The sequence below is a fragment of the Bombus flavifrons genome, chromosome 9, assembly GCF_040668555.2.
Source record: "Bombus flavifrons isolate JBK064 chromosome 9, iyBomFlav1_principal, whole genome shotgun sequence".
In the NCBI taxonomy this organism is placed as follows: domain Eukaryota; kingdom Metazoa; phylum Arthropoda; class Insecta; order Hymenoptera; family Apidae; genus Bombus; species Bombus flavifrons.
This window is the reverse complement of record NC_138450.1, coordinates 10,130,535-10,154,498: the sequence shown is the minus strand read 5'-3', so window position 1 is coordinate 10,154,498 and position 23,964 is coordinate 10,130,535. Positions and strand designations below refer to the sequence as shown.

General features: G+C 42.7%; 2 protein-coding genes across 11 annotated transcripts in view; both read right to left on the bottom strand.

Moving 5' to 3' along the window:
- The window catches only part of NLG-4 (neuroligin 4), a 269,045-nt gene extending 268,181 nt beyond the window's left edge, over positions 1–864 (bottom strand). For all 3 annotated transcript variants that reach the window (XM_069120833.1, XM_069120835.1, XM_069120834.1), the window contains exon 1: positions 132–864. The gene's annotated coding sequence lies outside the window, so the exon portion shown is untranslated. The remainder of the gene's footprint in view (positions 1–131) is intronic.
- An 11,243-nt stretch (positions 865–12,107) lies between these two features.
- Positions 12,108–23,964, bottom strand: part of LOC138183619 (uncharacterized) — a 56,826-nt gene continuing 44,969 nt past the window's right edge. For all 8 annotated transcript variants that reach the window (XM_069120825.1, XM_069120826.1, XM_069120827.1 and 5 more), the window contains 6 exons: positions 23,549–23,788; positions 22,157–22,314; positions 18,412–18,527; positions 18,128–18,332; positions 16,776–17,243; positions 12,108–16,376 (listed from right to left, as the gene is read on the bottom strand). In XM_069120825.1, the coding sequence (XP_068976926.1) occupies positions 14,285–16,376; positions 16,776–17,243; positions 18,128–18,332; positions 18,412–18,527; positions 22,157–22,314; positions 23,549–23,788 (3,279 nt within the window). In that variant the 3' untranslated portion in view covers positions 12,108–14,284. The remainder of the gene's footprint in view (positions 16,377–16,775; positions 17,244–18,127; positions 18,333–18,411; positions 18,528–22,156; positions 22,315–23,548; positions 23,789–23,964) is intronic.

The window sequence follows — 23,964 nt, the reverse complement described above, 5'->3', positions numbered from 1 at the left end:
TTACCGTGTACCAAGTACTACTCCGAATACCGTACGAGCGATCGGGCGTTTCTGCTAATTAACCTGCGCACCTAGTAGGCTATCGAATCTACCACCACAAATGTAGAATCACTTTGTTGTCTCAGACTCACCTTCAGATGCTCACGATGCTAGCTCCGCCGTGTCTGCACTATACAACACATATACACACGAGGAAGCGGGGTATGGTTGCACGAAGCACGCGATCCACGAGATTCCAATGTCGAAGGGTAGATCGAAGCTATGTTTTCGATACTCTTGTCGACTGTTGCTGAACGATTCGTGCTTGATTTGCATAAATGCTTCGTCGCCACGACACTGTTTCTCGGTTCCCGCTACGCGAATCACAGCTTCACGAAAATTATCACACGACACTGATGACCAACAAGCGAACACAATCACCGAGCGAGAGCAGCTCTATATATACATGTACATATGTATATATGTGACGAGCGTGTCACGTTGTCGTTCCACGATAGCCGGATTGTTCACTGTTCGCGCGAGTAACTCTATCGTTTGATCCAGCCTCTGCTGCCAATGAGAAGAACGTTTCCGGCTTGAACAACAGCCTCGAGTGGATCAAACGTCATCTCGTTGCAGAAACCCGTGCATCGTTCCGTCACGTTATTGCCGATACGTACGCGACGTGTCGCCGCGATCTGTCTCCGCGACAGTACACGATATCCGACTGAAATATTTCGAAAAGTAACACCGATATGCGCAAGACGAGGGATATATGAACACTGTGGCACACCGAGGAAACACGGACACGGAAACAACAAGCCAGGTAACGCGGTACACAACACGTAACGTCGCCTCGAAGCTCACGAGACGGACTACGGTACGAGAATGAGAAGGTCTGCGAGCATTCGCGCATCGCGACGCCAGAGACACCACACTATCCCCAGCGAGGCGAAGCGCGCCACGGTCGATTCTGCGGTTCCCACCTACCGACCGAACTGTACCTACCCTTCCTTATAGCGGTTCTTTTAATTTATGTTACACATTTGCCTTTTTTTTGCCAGCCATTTATTTTCGATGATCTTCCTAATTTCGTTTCAAGTTTTTCGGACAGGAAGAGAAATTCCGTTATGATTCTTGAAAACTTCGCACCGCTATATTTTTCAGTTTCCATTTTCGGTTAGGATCAGTTTAGCATACATCCATGTAGTGTAAATATTTACTAGCTATTGAAAGTTATATATATATATATATATATATATATATATATATATATATATATCCTTTGAATTCTATTCATTTTGCGTATGTTGAAAGTAACTGTTTGGATTGAACATACGATGATAGCAAGGATAATTACGTTTTAACCCATACAATTTTTCGTATCTGCTAAAGTTCTAGAGGAAGCAGTTTAGTGCAATCCATTGACATCTTTGAAACAGGATGAAATATTCAAAAAAAGTACAAAAATCAGTCTTGGATAGTGAAACATCGGCAAAGCTGATCGAATCGCGCCGCGCAGACTCCACTAGAGGAGAGACGGCTGGTATTGATTCAGTTCTACCAACGGAAGGATACTTTTTGGTAACTTTGTCGTATATCTAGGGACACTAATACGAAACACTTACAGATTGAAGTTCTTCAAATAAAGTTCAATCGATTTTCTTGCATAAATTTTACAAAAGGTACTCTTTTTGATTAGAAAAGCTGAAAGTAGCTTGATAAGTAGATCTACGTTCGGATCATTAATTAACTTGTTCTATTGGAATCAATGGTTCAATGTACTGTGAAGGTACCCAAGAATCGTGGTTAATATGCCAGAGGTGTATTATTTTGAGCTAGGCCGATTCTTTTAGATCGAAAGTAATTCGAAGAATCTATCTTGTGTCTAGAATCTAAAAAATAAGGTACTTTTCAACAAATTTTTACAGGAAATTTAAAACGTCAAACGCATATCTTTCGATACAAAGAATTATCAGCCGTCCAGTGGAAAATTAAAGTGAAAAGTTTTATTAGCCGGAAAGTTCAATGAATGAAAGTTTGCTGCAACTTCCCATAGAAGTTCCTTTAAATGCTGTTCCTTATCACGAATTCTTGTGTCGGCTGGAGTTACGATGGGTTTCAACGACGAAGGGGAACCGAGACAGTTTAAACGTTTCCTCATTCAACATGGCGCTGTTTTGCGCGATCACGGCGCGTGAATTTACCAAATCTCAAGGAAATATACACGACAAAGGCAACCAGATGTTGGTAAAGAAACCGCAACTTCGTCGCCTTTCCCCTCTGGTAGTTTTGTTGAACTCGCACCGGATTAAAATTTCATAGATTCAAGGCAGATTTCAATTTTTGATTGCTCCTCTTACAGCTCGGTTTTTCGTCCACACGTAGCATGACACAAAGGCGTAGTCTGCTAACTTTCCAAGGCTCACGGTTGTCTCTTAAGTTATCAAACTAAACTTCCTCCTTGCTAAAGCACGAGACCAAAGAACACTTAACCGCGGAGATTTTAACCAGGAATTTAAAACAATTACAACTTTCAAGTAATTTTAAATTTCCTTTATAAACCCCTTTTTAATATAATAAAATGCCCCAAGTGAATTTATCCATCATGCTCCAACTACACCCTGAATCTATCCGGTGATTTAAATTTCTTAAAAAGTCGTAGTCTCTCGCTACGCGTACAGTATGTTCGAAAAAAACCTTCGATACGACCCATTTTTCCAACTTTTGGTTCCCACCTTTTGGTTCCCACCTGGGGTTTCTAGGAAGAAGCTGCATCTCTGGCAGAAGTTGAAAAATCCCGTCTAATATAGAAGGACTGCTAGATGGCATTCGTGCGTCTTTCGAACGAAAGAAATAACGAAGTATTGTGGTGGCATTTGGGCTGCGATTCCTACCCACTTTCAGCGAGTTTCTGTCTGCTGTTGTCTACGGAAAAAACCGCGTATCTTGTGGTTTTCTTTATCAAAATCCGTGGTCTTTGCTGAAAGGAAGATTCAAGCGGCAACGGCCTTTAGTCGTCTCATGTTTTCGATGAATCTTCTCTTCTTTCCTTTGCATTTTTCTTTTGCTCTTTTTATATCGCATTGACGTTATCATCATTTTATGCGAATCGAAGAAACTTTCAAGAAGATACGAGATATATCCGTGTTACAAGAGCTAAAAATTAATGGCCGAGGAAAAAGTTCCATGATTAATACTTGGATATTAATACGTGTACATATTCATAATGACGCTGCCAAACCTCCGGATGGATCCAGTTAGCTGACGAGGACCTGCATGGCAGTCGACGCGAAATCATTTTGTGAAACTAGCAAACAACTCACGTGTTGGTGTCAGTTTTTTAAACTCATTCCAACGGTAGTTCCCGTGGCCGAATTGTTGGGACGTAGAGACGCGCCGGCTGGTTCAACTTCCGATCGACATCTCGGCGCACGGTCTTCTCGGGAGAATCTGAACTTACTACTTAGTTCTTGGTCATCTGCGAACACCTGTACCCGTAGTATTTTAATTAAACGCGTCGTCTATATCTTTGTCTGATCGATAAACAACAATTGCTCGTCGGTGAGAAAAGGTAACACTCTTCTCTCATTGTTGCCATATTCCTTGCAGCTTCCATCATTGTTCGTCCAACGGAAACAACATGGAGGTGTAACTTAAACGCGTTAAACAACAACTGCACGAAATCCAGGTCTTTATGGAGTTCACACATGGAACTTATTTTTATTCGTTGGGGAAGAGCATATATACACATGGCTTTTACATAGAAAAATTGTAAATGACGTCTTCCTTTATAATATCTAGCCCATTTTCATTTTGTTATTAGTTAGCGAGTATGGTCTCTGATATAAATAGTTATAAAATTTCTACCAAGATATTTTATCTTATTAACTTTCTACATCGCATACGTTGTTTTGCGCGTTTAATATACTATTAAATTCGTACACGTTGTACAGAAATTCGATTTATATTATTTAGATTACTAAAGTTTATGTTTTCCTGAAATCAAATACCTTCTATGTTTATTTTAGCTAGCCATTTGATAATTTCAAAAGGTAGCATTCTCTTTATACACTAAAACGAAGTAGCGATCGCGAGGATTAGAATTATCCGAAGAGTAAGGGTTTCACAGGGAATCACGGGAAACGAAGTCGACGTTCCGAACGTCGAACGGCCGCGGTTTAACGAGAGAAATCCTTGGGGATGTGTTCCGGAAAGGTGAGTCGTGGTCATCGAGCTCCTGGTACGGGATCAGTACAACGAAGGACGTGGCAGAAAGAAAAAGAAGACTAGCAGCACTACGACCACGAAGAAGAAGAAGAAGAAGAAGAAGCGCGTAAAGCTGACACGAGAAGACGGGCAACAGGAAGCTTTCGGCTACAGCCAGCCCACAATAATCCCCTCCCGGAAGATGAATCACCCTGTCGACCGTCTCTCAAGATACGCTGATGGCGAGATAGAAGCAACTGAAAGAAGGTGTCTGGCTTCAGAAACAGCTGCTGCCACTACCTAACGTAAACTCTTTGTGTTGGACGCGAAATTCAGCAACAGTAGCAACAGCAATCTCCAAAGTCCGAAGAAAATAAATGAAAACGCAGCGTGAGATTCAATTTAGAGGGGCGAAGGTGAAACAAGACGTAAGGCAGAGGGTGTAGGTAGAACGAAAGGTACCTCTGCGAAAGAATAGTATCTGACCGACTGTCAACTACTAGCCAAGTAATTCCGCTTCTACTACCGACCCGTTGAAAGCTCACTCGCCAGCGTTCATGTAATATAATTAAATGAAATTGCGCACCACTACCTCCTTTGAGTTCACTTGGTCAGCTACATGGAGCTTCTTCATCCGCTGTAAATAATTCTAGAACGAGTACGCTACAGCTGCATTTTGAGAGAAATTTTGAGGAGTGAAAAGCGTGATCGATATAGAAATTTGAGAGAATAATGTCCAGGAACCGATTAAATCGATAAACGGAAATAATAGGTGGTCCTTAATGTTTGATTTTCTATTGTTTGTTAGTATACGGACTTCATTTATTTTATAGGTTCTCCATTCGTTTCGTCATATTACATTTTTAATCATAAATAATTCTTTTGCATAATGAAGCAGGAATTCTGGGAAACATGCGTTCAAACAGTGTTCTTTTTATATAATACAATTCATACTCTGTCGAAGTCAAAGGGATAATAACAAAGGGAATGAGAGCGTAAAAAAATGAAACAGACGGGAAATAGTTAAGAGAATGTTCATTTGTAATATTCTCTCGAATGGACTTTCGTAATCCAATTTCTTGCAAAATAAGCCATAACCTATAGAAATTAATGTAATAATCAATTACTTGCAAAACAAATTACTGCAACTCTTTCGTCATTCTCGTTCTGCACATTACGTGAAATTGTACTTAATTTCACATTCGACGTTGTAGCTATTCATCTCTAAAAAAAAAATGTTGACTAGCTTACCGGAGATACGGGAAAGCTAATGTCCTAGGGAGAAATGTACGAAACCCCAGAGAAAAGGGATTTGCGTGTAGTAACGGACTGGGGGAGTGACAGCAACGTTGTACGCGGCTCTTGTATCCGCTGCCAAAGTGGAAATAGAATGAAACACGAGGGCTCCGATTCGACACAAACAACTAAATAGAAATTTGTAACGAACGGCCAGCAAGGGAGGCGGAATGAAACAGAAACGAAAGCAAGCTTGCCGATGATTCAGATACGTAAGCTAGTTTTGGTAACGAGCAAAGGAAAAACGTGGATCTCTAACAAGCATCCCTTTTTCTCTGTCAACCTACAACAAGGTATCAGCCTGATCGTTAGCACTGCTTGCACTAAATGTATAAAGATGCTTCTACTCGTAAATTTATAGTAGCTTGCATGTTTATTATTTCAAAATTCTTTCATCTTCTCACATAAATTCGACAGATCTGTATTGAAATTTCTAACGTTGTTTTTTCGTTTCAATCGTATTTATTAGAAATTTAAGTACTCTATGAAAATTAAATTTCCCGGGATATAACGTTTTAACGAATTTATCCTCCTTTTTTTCTACCGGGAAGCTTTCAAGTTGTTAGTATTGAAGAAATCCCCGAGAAATCGTGCGAATTTTCAATTTCTTCCGCTCTAAAAAAACAGGATTTTCATCGCACGGAGGAAGCCGTGGATAAAGGGGGGTTGGCAAAAGGCGTCCCGATGAAATTCAAAGTTTACCAAGCGACGGGATTACAGCAGGAGGAACATTAGCTTGGCTCCCAGCATCGCCACATTGCTGGCCGAGTCACCGCGATGAAAATATTGCTGGAGATTTCATTATAGATAGACGACGACCGTGTCTCCAGAATTGCCGCGTCGCGTTCTTTCGTCTACTTCTTTTTGTCTGCCACTTTTTTTGCCGTCTACCCGTTTCAGTCTCTCCTTCCGTAGGCCGCTCCATCATTCGCCATAAGAGTGATTTTCGGCGTTCTGTATTAATTACCTATCGAAAGAACCACTGGAATGTCGACGATGGAAAAGAAACACCCACGCCGTTACAATCCGCGGAATTCTAACCGATAAACGGAATCTTGTTGTCCCGTTTCGTGTAATTTACGCCTCACGAGATCCTGGAATTTCACCGCCAGTTGGAAGGGAAGATTTTTGCGGCAAATCGGAACGTTTTAGGTTCAGCGGTAATCGTTGGGATGATCGATGAGTTTTCGCCGATTATCCACCGGTCTCGTCGCATTTCAGTTATCCAGGGTATCTTTATGTGTTGTAATTTGGTGTAATTTATTGCTGCTTCTTTTGAACTTTGATACATTTATAATAATTTGACAGCCGTTTACGTTTCTTTTCATTAGGCCAATCCTCCTTTCTTCCACTGCCAATGAATTCATTCCGTCCGGTTTCTTCTTTTACAGGGTTTCAATTTATTCGAGTTTTATCGAGCGATCACGCAGAATTCTTAAATTCCGAACAAAGAAATTGGTGCGACTGGTCGTACGACAAGCGAGCTCCCGCCATTTCGTAAATTAGCGGTCGTGAAAATTTTATTTGGGTTTTGACCTTACGGTAGCATTCTCAGATACGATCTCGTATAACTCGACACTCAAATGGTACTTACCCTTGGCAAGATAAGACATACTTTTACGAGGCAGCCAGATCGGCAGCGAAACGTAAAAGCACGAAGTGAAGAAACTGTCCATTCCCTGAGCCTGAAGGAAATTTAATTTACGAACAAGATCCATTCCGTCATGTTTAAACATGAGTCGGACGCGCGAGAAAGATCATCCGCCCATGAAGGGCAAAAATAAATTCCAGAGAAAGTTAACGACTGGAAGTTAAAGAAGAAGACTGCCGGTCGCTCGAAAAGGACAGCTATGATTCTTTGTAAGCTCTAAATATTAGGGTCTTCAATTTCTACGGTCGCTGTAATCGAATCGGGAAACCACGAAGCAAGTTGGTACATCTGCCAACCTCAAATTTTAATATAAATACGCCCCAAAATGAAGGTTGTCAACATGGTGTATGAAAAACGAAGAATAATTATTACTTACGGATTATCCTTCTGTCTCACATTCCCAAGCGATTAAAAATAAATTCAGCAAAGCAACAAGAACCTATTTCGTGGTTAATGACTCAAGGGACTGAATTGACACGTGCACGATTCGCAACGTATACTCGCCTTGATCTCCCTGTGATATACAGCGAGTACCGAGATGCGATAACGTAGTCGATCGATATATGTAGATCTTACCGTCTGGCTTTTGAATACACGTAATCGATATTACCTAATTAGCGAAGGTAATTTCAGCGAGCGATTGAACGACAAAGGTGATATAGGTGAACGCAGGAGGGCGAGAAAAGAAACGAAACGTTCAAAAACGTAGCGTTTTCATGATTTACAAACAGGTCGGGTCGTTTAGTGGCGAGCACCGAACTGCTACGCCTCACAGATGCGTTTAATCACTCGAATATCCGATAATCGATATTTCCTGTGGATATGTCGTTGGAAACACCGGTCGGAATGCTATTGCGAGGTCGCAAGGTTCTCTGGCGATCGAGCCGCGAACAGTGTCGTCGGAACGCTCGTTCCTTTCGTTCTCTTTCTTACCGCCACCCGCTTTTCAACACGCGAAAATAATCGGCTGCGAAAATAGAAAGTTCCAACGAGAAATTGAACGGCCGAAAATGTCTGGTTACTTGCTTTTCTGATATACCCCTGTGGCGGATGTTTACCGAAACTTTTGCTTGAATTTCTATTCTTTAAGCTCGAAAATTGCGCCAGGTGAGATCGAATTCAAATTACATTCTAACTTTTTAGCCTGTAAGGAAAATAGCTTTATTTTTGGAACGTTTAATTTTAAATGCAAAGTCATCGATGAATGTGCAAAGGACAGCTAGAAGCACAGCTGTTTGAATCTCAACAGCGGCAAAGCTTCTGGTTGAACTTTCTGAAAATGAGCCCCTTGAAACTATCTTCCTTGAATCCATTCCGCTTTCCTCCTCCGTGTCTGCGAAATTACATCCCGTAGCAATCGAGACACAAATGATTAACGACGTATCACCACCAACAGGAAACCGCGTACATCCTGGTGATCTCACGTATTCACGGAGAAATTGATCACGAAGCACGTACCACCGATGTCGTTCGCCGTGAAAGAAATCACGAAATTCTGTCGATAGAAGCCAGCGTTGGCGTTTGCTCGTCGTGGTTTTCGAGTATTTTTCCATGAACGCAAACCTCTGACTGCCATCGTCGACGATATTTCTCGACTGGCACTCGAACTATGGCTGATTAAACAGAGTTCAGCCCCTTTCGATGCGTTCCCTTTGAAATCTAATTAATCTGACATCGCGCACGATCGTTACCGCGGACAGTTAGGTAGTCTAACTAGCAAGTAGCCGGCATTGTCTCGACAACAATGGATATCTCTTGAAGCAGAAGCGGAGACAGAGGCCTGTTCTATGGCCAGCCGACCGGTACAAATTTATTAATTGGCTCAGCCTCGAAGGCTGGGAATTAGACTACCACTACTCTCACCGAACCCGCTACGGGACACGATAACGAGAGGTCGATCTACTACAGGACTATTTAGAGGCTGATTTGCACTTCGAGGGCGCTGATTATACTGCAGAATGATTTTAATAGATCCCCTTCACGCGGTCAGGCAGCCTTGAAATGGATTTCCTGAAGCACGCTTGTCTCCTCTCTTGTGATTTGCCCTATTTACATAGTAGTACGAAATTATTTCACTATGAAATTGAAGTTATTCGAAGAACGAATTATATTTTGACATGGAATTTTCGTATAGAACTGAAGCATAAGAAAATGGTGCTCGCGTTATTTATTTATTTACTTGTTTATTTATTTACATATGGGTATAAATATACATATGAAGGAAAAACCCTTTGGAATAACCCGTAATACTTGAGACTGAATTCAGCTTACAAATGTCGGATTTTACAAACGGAAGCTAATAGATTATGGATTCGAATTTCGAATTTCTAAAACTTGGGCAGGTTGTACCCGAATTAAGGCATCATCGATATATACGAGGCAGAACCATCCGTAGATTTATGGATTCTTTCGTAACGTGACGCTACTCAAAGTCTCGATTCCGAATAGAACCAACTACTTCGAACGACATTTGTTTTCTTATGAATAATTCGAGCAACCAGAACACCGGGAATAATTCATGATACGTGTCTTCCATGTCAACCTAAGAACGTTATGGATTTATAGGAGAATCCGGAAACTTGCTCGTCTCGTGGTAAAGATTCCTCAGCTTGCGCGCTTTTTTCCACGCTCTCGTTCTTTTTGTAAACGCGCTCCGACATCGTAACTGCGGCTAAGGATCTAAAGTATAATTCTACGAGGTAGAATTTCTAGAATCCCATCGCGAGAATCAAGCCTCGACTCTAAAAACCACGATCGCTCTGATACCTCTTCTTTCCCCGCGTCATTCTACCGTTGAACGTTTATCAGCCACGAAACTGCATCGTACATCACGTGGACGATGGGTCGCGTGTTCGTCCAGCTGACTGGACGACAGTTCCGCGATGTCACACCCACGATATAAGCACTCGTTGCCACTAATCCGCCCCCGTCAGGCGAAAGGCCAAGAGTTGTCTTGCAATTACGGCTTTCCAAACTGCTGCGCCCAGAGGCTACGTTACGCTGCACCGTAACTAATGCTTGGTAATCGTTCGGTTCAGTTCTCGCCGTCTCCTGTTTCTCTGTTTCCAAACTCTCCGCCCATTCCGAGTGGTGGCTTCACTGTCAACCCGTACCCTCGAATTGTTCAGCTATTTGCTAGCAAGCAAGGCGAACGAACGGATGCATCCCTCATTATCGGATCGTTTGTCGCGGCTGCACCTGGCTCTCTCGGTTTCCCGCTACTCGACGCACGGTTTTTATATCTCATTGACTCGCAAAAGTGTGGAGTAGAGTTATTAGAATTCTGGCACGGATGACGAGTAGAGCGACGATTTCAGTTGCTCCAGTTACTTCTTCTCGGAGTGAGACATTTGTTCGTGGAAAGAGACAGTGTGATCACGCTAGTAGTAACTACGTTTAGCATTGAATGTCATTTAACTTCGTGATTTTTAGCGCGCGTTGTATTCTATATCGTTCTTTATGTAAAATGAAGTTTGTTTCGAAATTTATTTAGGACGGAGAAAAGCCTGCGATATTACAGAAGATATGTATATAACGAAACAATGATACTTCAACCAACCTTTGTGCAATCTGTATGTTATTTTCGGAAATAGACATTCTATTTTATTTGTTTACGACTACAATCATCTTTATTTTTATATCTTCCTTTTAGAATAAAATGTGTCGGAACAAAATATTAAACTGTTGAAAACATTCTCGCGATATTTTGAAAAGTGTCTAGAAAATTTGTTTATCTAGTCAAGCATTCCGGATCGCCGGTTCCTTCTTTTAGCCGACAGCGTTATCGTTTGTAAATGATTTAACAACAGTAACGGTGACAAGCGTTTTTTCACCGTTTCCGCTTGAAATTTGCCAATTTCAAGCCAGCAGCCCGGAGCACATGCATATCCGCGTGTGCAAACATCGAAGCCGAAGAAGCCGGGAGCGAATCGAATGTGAAACGACGTTTAGCAATGCAAATTGGCCCGATGCAGCCACTAGATATATTTTCCCGATGTACGTTCGCGCGTACGTGTGCGACTTACATGCGCGTGAACCTTCGAGACTAGCAGAAGCGCCATTTCGGCAATCGATATCGCGTTTCCTTTGATGTATCGCAAGCCGCGAATACAATTCCGTTTAATTTGCAAAGGCCTACGAAACTCAATAATCCAATTCGACAGCGTTTAACTTTCCTTGCATGGTCAGAAACTGGTTACTCGTCGATACTCGTTATGACGATCGATTGGATTACCTCTTTTAATGTACTCGAAGTAACTTTTTGGAAGGAAAGATGAGTCCTCTGTTCTTTGTCGAACTAAAGGTACTTTAACTATGCGCTATCAGTAAGCAGAAACTTGTCTCGTGAAAGCCACGTGGCCCCTTCCATTAAACGTCCAGCGAATTTATCAAATCCGCGCCATTACACCGGCCGGCAAATCGAGAGTTCATCCCCGACAGTCCCGAGACCCCGAACTTGCTATTCTATCGACGCACCAAACTTTCGTCGGTTACTCTTCGATGCTTTACAACTGCAGCTGTATGTCTCATAGTAAACAATCGATAACTATGACGTCGATAATTTTAAAATACATATCCCAGAGAGGAAATACAGAGACAGAGACGAAAGGGTTTTTTTTTTTTTGAAAGAAAAATTAAGTGAACTATGCAGGTGACTGACTTGGAAATGGAGGAAGGATAAAAACACGCGTCTATTACCAACATATTGTGCATAAAAAGAGCGGACGAGACAGGATGAAATTTTACGTGATAAACAACTGGGAATTCTCAGATTCCATGGGATTCTGCATAAAAAGCGTAAATCGCGGGATATAAATCAAGACCAACGTACTTCTTTCCTTATTAAAGGCTATCTTTCTTTTGCGTATATCAATTATCAATAAAAAAAAAAAAAAAAAAACAAAAGTGGACAAATCTTAGGGATAAAACTAAGAATGGAATCGTATCTATTAACGTTCTTCATTTTTCGCTGCGAAACGATCGTTCAACTGTTTTTACGCATTACGGAACACCATTCACGATTGTGTAACTCTCACGTCGTTCCTTCGAAAGGTACAGGTTGGATCTTTGGAAAAATATCCGCGAATTTTACCACCACCTCGTCGTATATATCTTCTGGACAAATATGACAAAGAGATATTTGCACCGTTCGTGCGGTAAAGGACCCTTAAAACATCACCAATTCACTTGTATTTCATTGTTTCAACAGCAATACACATTTTATGACACAATATTCTCGCGTGCGCAGCCAGGACGATATTTCAATCGAGCATCGCTGGTAGCGTACATCGCTTTATCGATCGATTTCTTTTTTAACATAGAAAAAATCTACATACAAAATAAAAAGGGAAATACGAATTGTATTAGCCTCGGATATATATATAAAAAAAATGATGTGAACAAAATTAATACGAGAGACCAATGTTCAATGGTAATTGTTCGATGTTCAATTGTTCAACTGTTCAATCTTCCACACGTGTATTTAATTTTTTGTCATGCAGATATTATATTATTACGATTCTTTAGGATGTTCCAGCCTATAGGAAGCGACCAAGTTGCAGACATGTGACTGGAATAAGAATTGAAAATGCAAACACTTACTGGCGATACTTCACGTTGGATTCGTTCGCGAAACATTTGTTTTTAGCTATTGTCAAGGATGTTGTCGCAATTGGTCAGACAGAAGTGGCACCGCGTGTAATCAGGGGGAAAGCCGGAATGAAATGAACTTTTCTTTATCGGTCGGCAGGGAAATCGCATTACTCTGGTAGAACTTGGAGAATCAATTCGATTCACAAACGTACACGGTGTTACAACGATTTGGGGTATGAGTGGTGAAGTCGGTAGCCGTTTTCACGTCGTTTCCAACCCCCGTTCCCCTTTCCACCAAGCCCTTACTTCAGACAGCTTCCACCTCCCGGCAACGCTCTGTGACTTATAGACTTTGTTTTACTTAATAATAAAGTTCCGGTGGATAAAGGTAAAGTTGCAAGATAAATGGTACGCCAGCCGCGTACTGAAAAATGATAACCAGAGACTCGCCGCGACACTCCTCTCAGGGAAACACTTTCAGCCCACGTTGCTCCGCTAGAAAAGTATGAAAATCGTTTATTTCAGCTTCGTGTACATGTTAGACCGAGCGAACAAGACGTTCGATAACGTGGTAAAAAAGAAGGAATTATTTAAACGAGAATCAGGTAAGAACGGGAATCTAGATAAAAAGAGAAAAATGATCTTTCAACATTAAAAAGAAAACAGTAGGATTAAAAAAATAATCGAAGGTAAGCAGCATTTAGCATACAGATACGTAACTAAGGTACATATAATCTTAAATTGTAATTGCTAAATTTTAATTAAACATTAAGTAGCGATGTTTGAGAGAAAATTTTAATAATGTTTGAATTCTGAAAGAACAACCTACGAGAGAAATAGGAATGTCGGTTATACAATGAACGATTCTATGTAAAAATAAGGTCGTTAAACAGCTGCGGTTAGAAAAGAGTATCACATCCGAAGAATTTGTTTAAAATTCGCTGGTTTGTCTTTCATCCAGTAGCAAAAGATTCAGGCGAACTAAAGTCTGCTCTGATAATTGGTAATATTACTGAAAATAGTACAAAAAGATTGTATCTACTACAGAAATCATATTATTTAAACATTAAAATACTAGAAATCATATATCTAAAGTATGAAAAAGATTTGCAGATCATTTCGTTGTACTAAAATCCATTATTATACTGGGCATTCGTTGTGCCACTACGGAAACTAATTAAGAACCTCGATCACAATTTCATTAGCTTCCCTTTATCTTTCCACTCGACACTCGGCATTTCATATCGGCTGGCCTGCTCGTAACTCAAGGGATTCGAACCTCAAACGACATCTTATCGCACTCACTTTCAATTTTATAGTCCCCAAGCTTTACCAAAGTCGTTCTTCTTTCTCCACCATGTTTAAAATTCTTTTCCAAAATTGTATGTCCAGTTAAACCAAAAATAATTGTTGTCCCTTCTCTGTTTCAACCATCATCACAGAATTACAGCTTCAAGCGGACCATCAGATTACCGATTCCAAACGCATAGTGCTACTCAGTTGAAAATACGTAGCTGAAGTTTAACAATAGTACATGAAGCACGCGATAGACGCTTCCTACTTCCTGTTCACCGGCTTCTTTTTGATCGTGCCCGTATTCAAGGCTCCGTTGCTCGACTCTGTGCTCGAACACTTCTCGCTCTCTTTCCGTTGTAACATCGGAATGCTCGACTTCCCATCGCAAGCTACGGACACGTTCACCACTTTTCCGCTGGCCACTGCCTCCACCCTGTGCACGATTTCCGTTTTCTCAGGATACGAGGAGATGGGTGGCCTCTCGATTTCGCCCGAAGGCTCTTCCTTGCGCCTGGAAAACGATGGAATCCTCGTGATCTTCGGTTTCTCTTTTAGAGGTGGCTTCTCCCTCTGCTCCGCTAGCTTGTCCCTATCGATGCTCTGACAACTTTGTTCCGGAGGTGGAATGGCAGACACTTTAGGAATATTTCTGTGATCCCTGGTCCTCTGCAAACTGGACGTAGGTTTGATGATAATTTTGGGTTGCTTCATGTTCGAGGACGAAACCTTGGTATCCCTCGCCGTAATTATTATTCGCGGTTCTTTCCGTTCTTGGCTCGCGATATTTGATAATTTTGAATCGGGAGACGAACACGAAGTTAACGAATCTGATTGCAATTGTTCCATCGAGCTCATATTAGATCTGCTGGACGTGTTCGAGTCTAACGGAGTACCGAATTTAATTTCTCGGTCCAATTTTTCATCGGATGTGGCGTCTGCTAGATTCACCACGATTTGACTCAAGTTCTGATTCGCCTGTCCCAGAAGATTCCCAACTCTAGGCGTGATAACGATTCTTGGTTCTATTGCGGGGATCCTGGTGTCCCAGTTCGAGCCTCCAAATTGAGCCTGTTTGTTCATTTCTCTGCCAGTGATTCTTGGTTCCGACAACGCCGTCACTATACAAGTATCGTTTCCAGAGGGAGATGATTTGTACCAGTTGGGATTGCCGATCCCGGCCTCCAGCAGAGCAATGGGATTCCCTATGTCCTTGTCCACGCTGTGGGAGGTCGGTTGAATCGTTTCGTTAACGGAACACACGGGATTCGAATAAATAGTGTCGACGCTTCCGCCGGCTTGCGTTCTAGTCCTATCTATCCTATCATCCAAAGAGTCGATGATACTCGGATCGGAATTGTTCTTCGTTGTATAGTCTTGTCTTCTGAGCAACGGACCAACGTGGAGATTAGTAATGACAGATTCCGGCTCCTGCTGACTCTCGTTCTCCTCTGCAAACTCGAGGCTCTTAGAAGGACCAAATATCCTTGGGGGAGGCTGAGGTGGCTGATGAGAGGACGAATGCGATCCACTTCTATAATCCTTCAACGAACCGACGTGCTGCTTGGACGCAAACAAGCTACTGGGCGCTGGAAGGGACCGTCTTTTCTCGATGTCTGGCAGAACTTTGGGATAGTTTCTGCGCTTGATCGTCCTCAGGGCTTCCTCCGGGCTGACGCATTCCCTCTCTACCGTAGGCTCCCTACAGGTTACGTTTATATCACAGCTTGGTGGACTGTTGGCGCCGAATGTAGTTAACTTTGGTCCCATCTTCATGTAAATTTCCTCGCTCTGATCCACGGTCGATCCGTCAGGATTCACTGCCAGCTCGGGACGAGGTAAGCGGGATTTCAATTTTGGGTTAATCTTCGCGTAAAGACTGCTAGCGCTGCCAGAATCGGATTCGTATATCCTGGGTGTGGAGAAATTCGGCTTCACGCTCTTCAACACGTTTTCCATTGGTAACGGATCGCTCTTCGAGTGATGATGCTCTATGACAACCACTTGAGGAGCTGTCTGTAACTGGCTGAGATCGACTATAGGATAGTCGATGTTCTTGTTGAACGAATCGTCCGGTTTGACGCCCTTTGCTAGCTCGATAGGCACCTGGTTCAGGATCGATTCGGTTCTTGTCGCGGGTGTGGCATCAACGGCTACGGAGACCTTTGGGACCTTTGATTTCTTGCCAGGACGTACGACCAGCGCTGGATCTTTGTCGTAGATCGGCTCCTCTTTCCTTTCTTTCGATAGTTCTTCTTCTAATCTTTTCTTCTCCACTTCTTGTTGTTTCGTTAGCTTGTCCTGATGCTCCTTTTGCAAGGTTTCTCGCGTTTTCCTTAGAAACCTGGGGGAACACCTTTTCGAACACAAATATACAAACATTTGATAAATAGAAAAATCGATGCTTCCGTAAGGAAGATTTTATGAATCACGGGCCGTGCACGAAGAAAAGAAACTTTTCAATGAAACAATTTTTCAAAACTTTCGCGTCCGATCGATTTTTGCGAGACGAGTAAAACAGTTGGCTAAGCAAATTTCGACGATGTGGAATCGAAGATCGAAAACAATCGTGACCGTAGCAGTAATTTCGATGAATCAGCTCGCGTCTCATAGCGGCGAAGTCTTTAAGTGAAATCGTTGATTGGATCATCAACTGTTCGACGAATTTCTAAGAACACTCTTACTCGAGTCGACGCCATTGTCAAACTATCCAAAGAAGCTGTTTCTAATTGATTCGTTGGTCGAAACTACCTACCTGTGCACGATCTCTTGTTGTATCCACTCCCTAACCTTGACGTGAGTATCAATAGTGGATCCAGAGTTCTGTCTAGACAATTTCGATCGTCTACCAAAGTTCGAGTTGTTGTCGTACGCCTTGTCGTTCTTTATCACGTCGTTCAGATCCGGCTTACTGTCGCTCTTGTAACCGAGCTCTCTATAGTGGTTCTCGAACTTGTCCGATTTCGCTCGTTTCGAATCCTCTCTCTGACTAACGCGTCTTTTCACTCCAGTCCCTTTAGCTTTCGCATCGTGTTTCTTGCAATACAAGTAGACGAACGCCGTGAAATTGATTAACAAGAACACCACTCCAAAACCGATCACCATAGTGATTGTAGAGGAACTTTTTGGCGTGCTTGGCTGTGGAATCGCTTCTTCGTCCGATTGCGGGGAAGTTGTAGTGTCTGCAGTAGTTGATGGTTCGTAGCGATCGTCTGCCTTAAATCTAAGGGATAAAAGGCTTATTTGCTTTGTTGCGGAGATAAATCACGAGAAAAGGAAACGTTAATTTTTATCGCAGTATCAGGGACATGTGCAAGTGCGAAAGTTTCGGGAACTGCAGGTGTCTGCACGGAAGCTTTCATCACGGGAAAGGGTAAAGTTGTATCGTTCCATGAGTATACGCGAGTTTAGATCGGAGTTAGTTAGGTAGTTTCTCAGATTTGTACGGCCTTGTACAGATATTCATAGACAGGATTGCGAGTAATTCGATAAGGTGTTAGAATTTAAGCGGTTACTTGTTCGCAGGAATTCAATCATAGCTTTCGTTTGTTTGTCGAAAGTGAGGGTCTTCCGATAGGTTGCTTGCTTTCAGGATGTTAATGAATTATGCCTTCTAGTTCGAAGTGAAATTAAAACTTTGAATAAACGAATGTTTCGCCTCATTGTACGCAAGTTTGAATGAATTCTATTCAACGGGTATAATACAGACAATTTAAGCGGCCCGAAACAAGCAAGAAAGCAGGCGCGATGGCGTGCAAGTGACGTTTCATTAATGTTTAGCACACGGTTGAAAAACAGTCCCGAGATACCGCTTTGTATAATGCGGTACGAAAATGAATATGTCTAATTTTTCAATTGACATTCGCGTTGAATTTTTAACGAGAAAAACGCCGGATATAAACACGCGTGTCACCGGTAGAAATTTTTACGATTAAAGGATTGTCAGTCGTTAACACGCCTGATAATTGAACGATGTATTGCGTACACGAAAATCTTCACGGTTGTGGATTTATTATTCCTAAAAGAGTATTCATCAGATATCTACCTCGTATGGAACAAACTTGAAATTCAAATTATTCCTTCTTAATCCAAATCCTCGTTACAAACCTGGAACCATAGCTGTCATATTCCGTACTTGCATTTGCATACTTTCCGATCCCATCCGCGATGTCGAGAATCTGCGGTCTTGGTCCTTTAGGTCGAATCGGCAAAGGTGTGCCTTTGCCAGGAGGACGAAGCAGGTAGGGTACGTCTTCGTTCCAGAATTGCATCTCTGCAGACCGGTAGTGCCTACCCGTACTCGGTGGAATCGCTATGTTAATTTACACTTCGTGTATTCGTCGTAACAACCATCAGCGTGATTCATCAACAAGACAGCCTTGTGGACTTACTAAGATTAAGGTAGGTCTGATTTTGAGGTTCGTACTCGGGCCAATCGATATCGTATTGGCGCCATTCCTTCGGTCCATCCGTCAAGTAAGGATACCGCTTTGCAATGTTCGGGTTCCTAATTTGCGAACAGTAAACAATTGGAAAAGTCTTGAAGCAAAAGAAAAACAAAATTCTTTAATTTGTATAAAAACAAGATTCTCTGATTTCCAAGGATGAATCGTTTGTTTGCTTTTCGTATGTTTTTTGCCCGTTTATTTACATTTCTTAAATCGTTCGTTTATATACTCTGAGTGATTTGTTTACATTTCTCAATTGTTTGTTTACATCGACTCTATCAGTTTTGAACGTAAAAACACACCCTTCCACACGGTTTTTCTGCTTCCCCTAAACAACGAAGCACAGTACTGCCTCGAAGCTTGCTACATTTTCAAGAAACAGAGCGTAGAATAAAATATGGAAGCGTACAAAGGTGCCCCCTGTTGTAAAGCACTTTTATCAACGAGATTACAAGCTCGTCGGTCGTTCTCGCGGCTCAATCGGAATCGAATTTCAGAATGAAAACCAAAATTGCGATTTCGCGATGTTTTCAATAAAGTTCCGGCAAGAACCGTTCCAGGTAGCATTTCCAGGCCCTCCTGCTCCGACGCGCGCGAAATGATATCGTATATCCACGCTCGGATATCGGAAAAGCAGTCCAATATCGAAATTTTGATACACGGTAACTCTACTCCGTTTCTGTTACGCGATACTCGCGCGTTCGAAGGAACTTCTGCCTAGAACGAGTATCTCAAAGGGAAAGAGAGAGTGTGTGTGTGAGAGAGAGAGAGAGAGAGAGGAAGCCATTCTCCGGCCAGCGAACACCATGATCCCTGTCCCGAAACGACTATGAGCGCAATTTTACCGTTCACAGTCGAACGTTCCTTTCTTCTACGATTTCTACGCGAACATAAAATTCAACCAGATCGAAACTGACGATCTAAACGAAACGTCATTGACAGCTGGGGAAATATTTTCTCAAATGTGAACTAACTCACTGATCAGGAACGAAATTCAAACTGCATCGATCATCCCTGTCTGGGAGCGAAATTGTCAGACTTTTTCAAGGATCGTTTCTCTAGAATTCATTTCTCTTTATTGGCTATAACATAAGGTAAAGACGCACCACGCCCTTCGTTTATATATTGTACGCATGGGTGCAACCATCGCAGGTGTATTCTTCCAAGGAGGCGTGACACGGTGTCACGCGCAATATCGATCAGCCGCTGTCACAAGCCGTGTGGAACACACGTGGCGTCTACTTCGGCCGCCGCCGCCGCCGCCGCCACTGCCACCGCCACCGCCACCGCGTGCATTAAACAACTTTGTTTCGCTTAATTGGATCGACCCAGTTCCTCCTGATTCACCGCCGTGTCGCGATGCATATGCATTTCTGTCCCGGCAAAAAAGTCTCCGGTTGGCAGCAGAAAATCGGGGATAAAGGAATGCGGGAAGTTTTGACACAAACGAATCACGCTGATCGAAATGAACTATCTCTTCCGTATGTATATAAAACGATGATCCTGGAATCGAATAGCTCAACCAGTTGCAGAGAGCGTATTATCGATTTGGTCGATTGTTTGTTGTTTCGAAGGAAGTCGAACAATCGTACAATATGATATCTACATACAGGATCGTCGATACGAGAACACCGATAGGATCGACGAGACGAACAAAAAGGATGACTCGCAGACGATATTGCCGGTAGAGTTCGTTTCCGAAAATTATCTCCTGACGCGTGCGATGAAATACGAGAGAAATTTCGTGCTTTCGAAGATAAAACAGTCGAGTCGATTGGCCCAGCCCGTGGTAAAACGCCCCGCACCTCCTCTGCTTGAAATGAAATGTGTCATTAATTTGTATATATAGGTAATTTACTTGTATGAAGAAAATTAAAATGACCGACATATGGGATCGTTAATTCAGCAATAACCGGTGTCAGAATAACGAGGGTCAAATTACAGGCAGCCAATTTTATCGAAAGGAACAGGATCGTTGTTGCATTATTTCAGTCCGACCTTCCATTTCCACTGTATAACAATTTTTAGTTATTCTCGAGCGATCGTTCTGTCTGAATTCGTTCTGTGCGACTATGTCCGACAAAAACACGCTTCTTTCGAACGCACCAAGTATACAATTTCTAACAAATTGCACAATTGGAAACAAATTCTCCGAATTTGGAACTTTCATGGGATCGATCGCACCTCGGTACACCTATCTTCCAAACGCGGTAATCTACATTCTCTTCGAAGTTTTCTGAAATTAGAAACAGTTCTCTCAAAATTATACTGCGAACGATCAATAAAACGGAAAGATCGATCATCCGCCAATGCTTAAAGCCGCCCAATTTCCACGATACTTTGCCCATCATTGAATATGCACATACTCCGATCCTAATATTCTGGTCCTTGCTAAACGCACTAAACGGTTAAAAGTATGCCACTCCTTTTTCACACGCAGGCTTCGCGATGAGTTACAGAACAACACGTACGCATAGTAAATAACAGAAACGATCGAACGAGGCTCGCAACTACTCCATTTAACCTACGTTTTAATTATCGCGCCCCATTTAACCGGTGCACGTTTTAGTCATCGTGATTTACGATCTACGGATTGAACCCTCTATCCCGGAGCAACTCTACCGAAAAGATGAACGGAACATTTTATGATTCTTCGTTCCACGATTCCAGCGACCATTCTCAAAAGGATGGAAATTTTGGAAATTTACTTTTAACGTTGTCCCGGATTCAATTTCTATTGCGAAAATTATATTATTTTTCGATTACCACGTTTCGAAAAATCCAGCTTCGAATAGGTATGATACCTCTCGGATTTTTGGCAAACCGTTGAAAACAGTGAAAATGGAAATTCGTGGACGGTCATTGCTCGACGCAAGCTGTTTATGCTGTCATCGGTTGAAATTAGCGAAGCCCCCGTCGTGCTCGATTCCATTATTAAATAATAAATTCGAAAGCGGACATGGAAGCATCGCATTTTATTTATCTATGGCATTCCTCCACTCCCTCGCCCCTCGACTTCACTTTGACTGGCTTTACGGTAAATCTCACGGAATTTTATACAAATAATCGGAACATCACGCGGCGATGCACTACTACGGGATAGAACTGCGAGGCTTTCATCCAGCTCTGGAAATTCATTATCAACCGACCAATGGAAAATAGACTGACGCGCTTTCAAACATGATTTTCAATTATACGCGTTACTGAATATTTATGTTTAACCATTTCCCGATATTACTCTCGCTGGTGAGACTTGTAATTATTTTTCCAAATAGATTTAACCACGACCATGTTAAATCTCCCTGATGCTCGTTTCTCGTGTCGTGAATCGCAACGGTCGTTTCGGCGATTGCTGAGAAGCATAATTCCCGGTGGGAATCTTATGCCGTTAAATTTTACTCGACAGTAGGGAAAATCTCTATGAAAACTGTGCCAAGTTAAAATGGCCAGGCGCTGGACCATCTTTCGTAGCAAAGGGTAGAACGATCGAAAGATTTCTTTTGGATACATCCGGCAGTAATGTACGTTCGCCGTAAAGAAGACAACGCATAGAGATCAGAGAATAAGAGAGAAAATGGAAAATAGCGGATCTACTTAAACCCTTTCAACGATACCGAGCCTAAAGGCAATAATTCGGATTTTGTTATACAACGTACACGTAACATCGCGCAACCTAGAAGCAACTTACCCCACGTAGGCGAAGCTGCACCACCAGTTCATCATTGCTTCGGAGAAGAGAGTTTCACCGATATTGTATCGGCGACGCTGGTCGTATTTGCTCCCATCGAGAGGCACGCCCAGAACATAGGGCAGCTCCTCGCCGTGCACGGTACACTGACGTTGTTGCTGCGAACATACAAGAGCGCTTGGTTCGATATACTTTGCCGGCCGGCAACAAAGTTTCGTCAAAATTTCGCGGTCCAGAAGAACGGTCAAGAGGGGGCCTCTCTACGAAACCGCAGCCATTGTTATTAACTTCCGCTTCTCTGCGTTGTGCTTTAACTCCATCGACCCCATTGTTATTCTATATTCCGGTTGATCGATACTCTTCGATAAGCCCGTTCTTTCTGGACGATCGCGGTCAATGATCGTTGAGTATATATATATTGCAGATTCCAGACATCGAGGGCAGTGAGTCTTCCTTTTCGTAGAACGTAAGAAGGTCGATTTCCGAACAAATTGCACGTGCCCGCTCATTCGATGGATAAGGGTCAAAGTATTTTTCTGCGAGGAATTCTAATTTTTTACATTTTTTACGATTAATCGAGATAGGTTTGGCGAATCGGTTGATTTATCGCCGGTTTCGCTAGCGCGGTGGCAAGAACGACGACGCGATGAATTTCCTGTGGAGAACGTCTCGCAGTCTGGGGTCTATCGTTCGTAAATCCCGCATCCAACGGAAGGGAGCCAAGCCTGTAAGCTGTAGCTGAAAAGCAGAAACGTTGTTACATTCGGTTTAACGACACTGGTCGGTCACTGTACTCTCGGACAGAGCGTAACAGGCCGACACGCAGCGCCGATAAAAATAGTTGGACGGCGTCCAAATGGGTCTCGTAGCCGGGATTTTTCTCCCCGTTTGCGCACGACCGACCAACGAACAGTCAGTAGGTCACGCTGCCTGTTTCCGCCAAGGAATCCGCTGCGCCACGCGCTTGCTGCGAGAAAATGAATAAAATGCAAAGTACACCGTCTAATCGTACGTGCTGCAGTTTTCACGAGGAGAACAGCCTCGGCGGATTTATGCGCCTCCTTAATATTTCTGCCAGCTTCTTGATTCTTGACCTGGCTGAATTTGTCAAGCTAGACACACCGATGCGCCATTATCGCGCGCTTTTCCAGCCCGTGGCGTGAATCTTTTATCAAATTGCTATTGCACGAAGTTTTATTCGACTTTATGAAAACGGTCTGATCGTCAGTCACGGAGGATTCACTCAGGCCACGTGTATCCGAGGCAAAAGAACGTAGAACTCGAACGAAGCGAATTCAACGAAGAGATTTAGAGGCGTTCGTCATTTTTAAGCGACATGAGCGTATATTCGCGGTATGCTAACTCTGAAAGTGTTCCCAAGGACGTACTTACGCCGGAGTACTCCTGCATCGCTTTCGGATGCGAGAAGATGTACATGTAGCTCTTTGGATTTGCCCTCGAATGTAAATTCGCGGTCATTATTAATGGCGCGACGGTACCGCTGTCGGATAGAGCATCCAGAACGAGATCCCGATTCTTCAGCGTGTAGTCGTTCGTAAAGCCGGCCGAGAAATCGCCGTATTGTTCCAGAATCTTCGACAGAATTAGTTCCGCTTCCAGTTCGTGCGTCGCCTGCCGACCAAGAAATATCGCGTCACTTTGTTATTCGCGCGTCGGCTGAATCTCGCCGGATTCAATATCGGTCTGTATACAAATATTCCTACCCGAAATTCCGCCCCTCGATGTTCGCGCGTGCCAATTTCATTGCCAATAAATCGCGATCGATTTCAAATCGCGATCGAATTCTA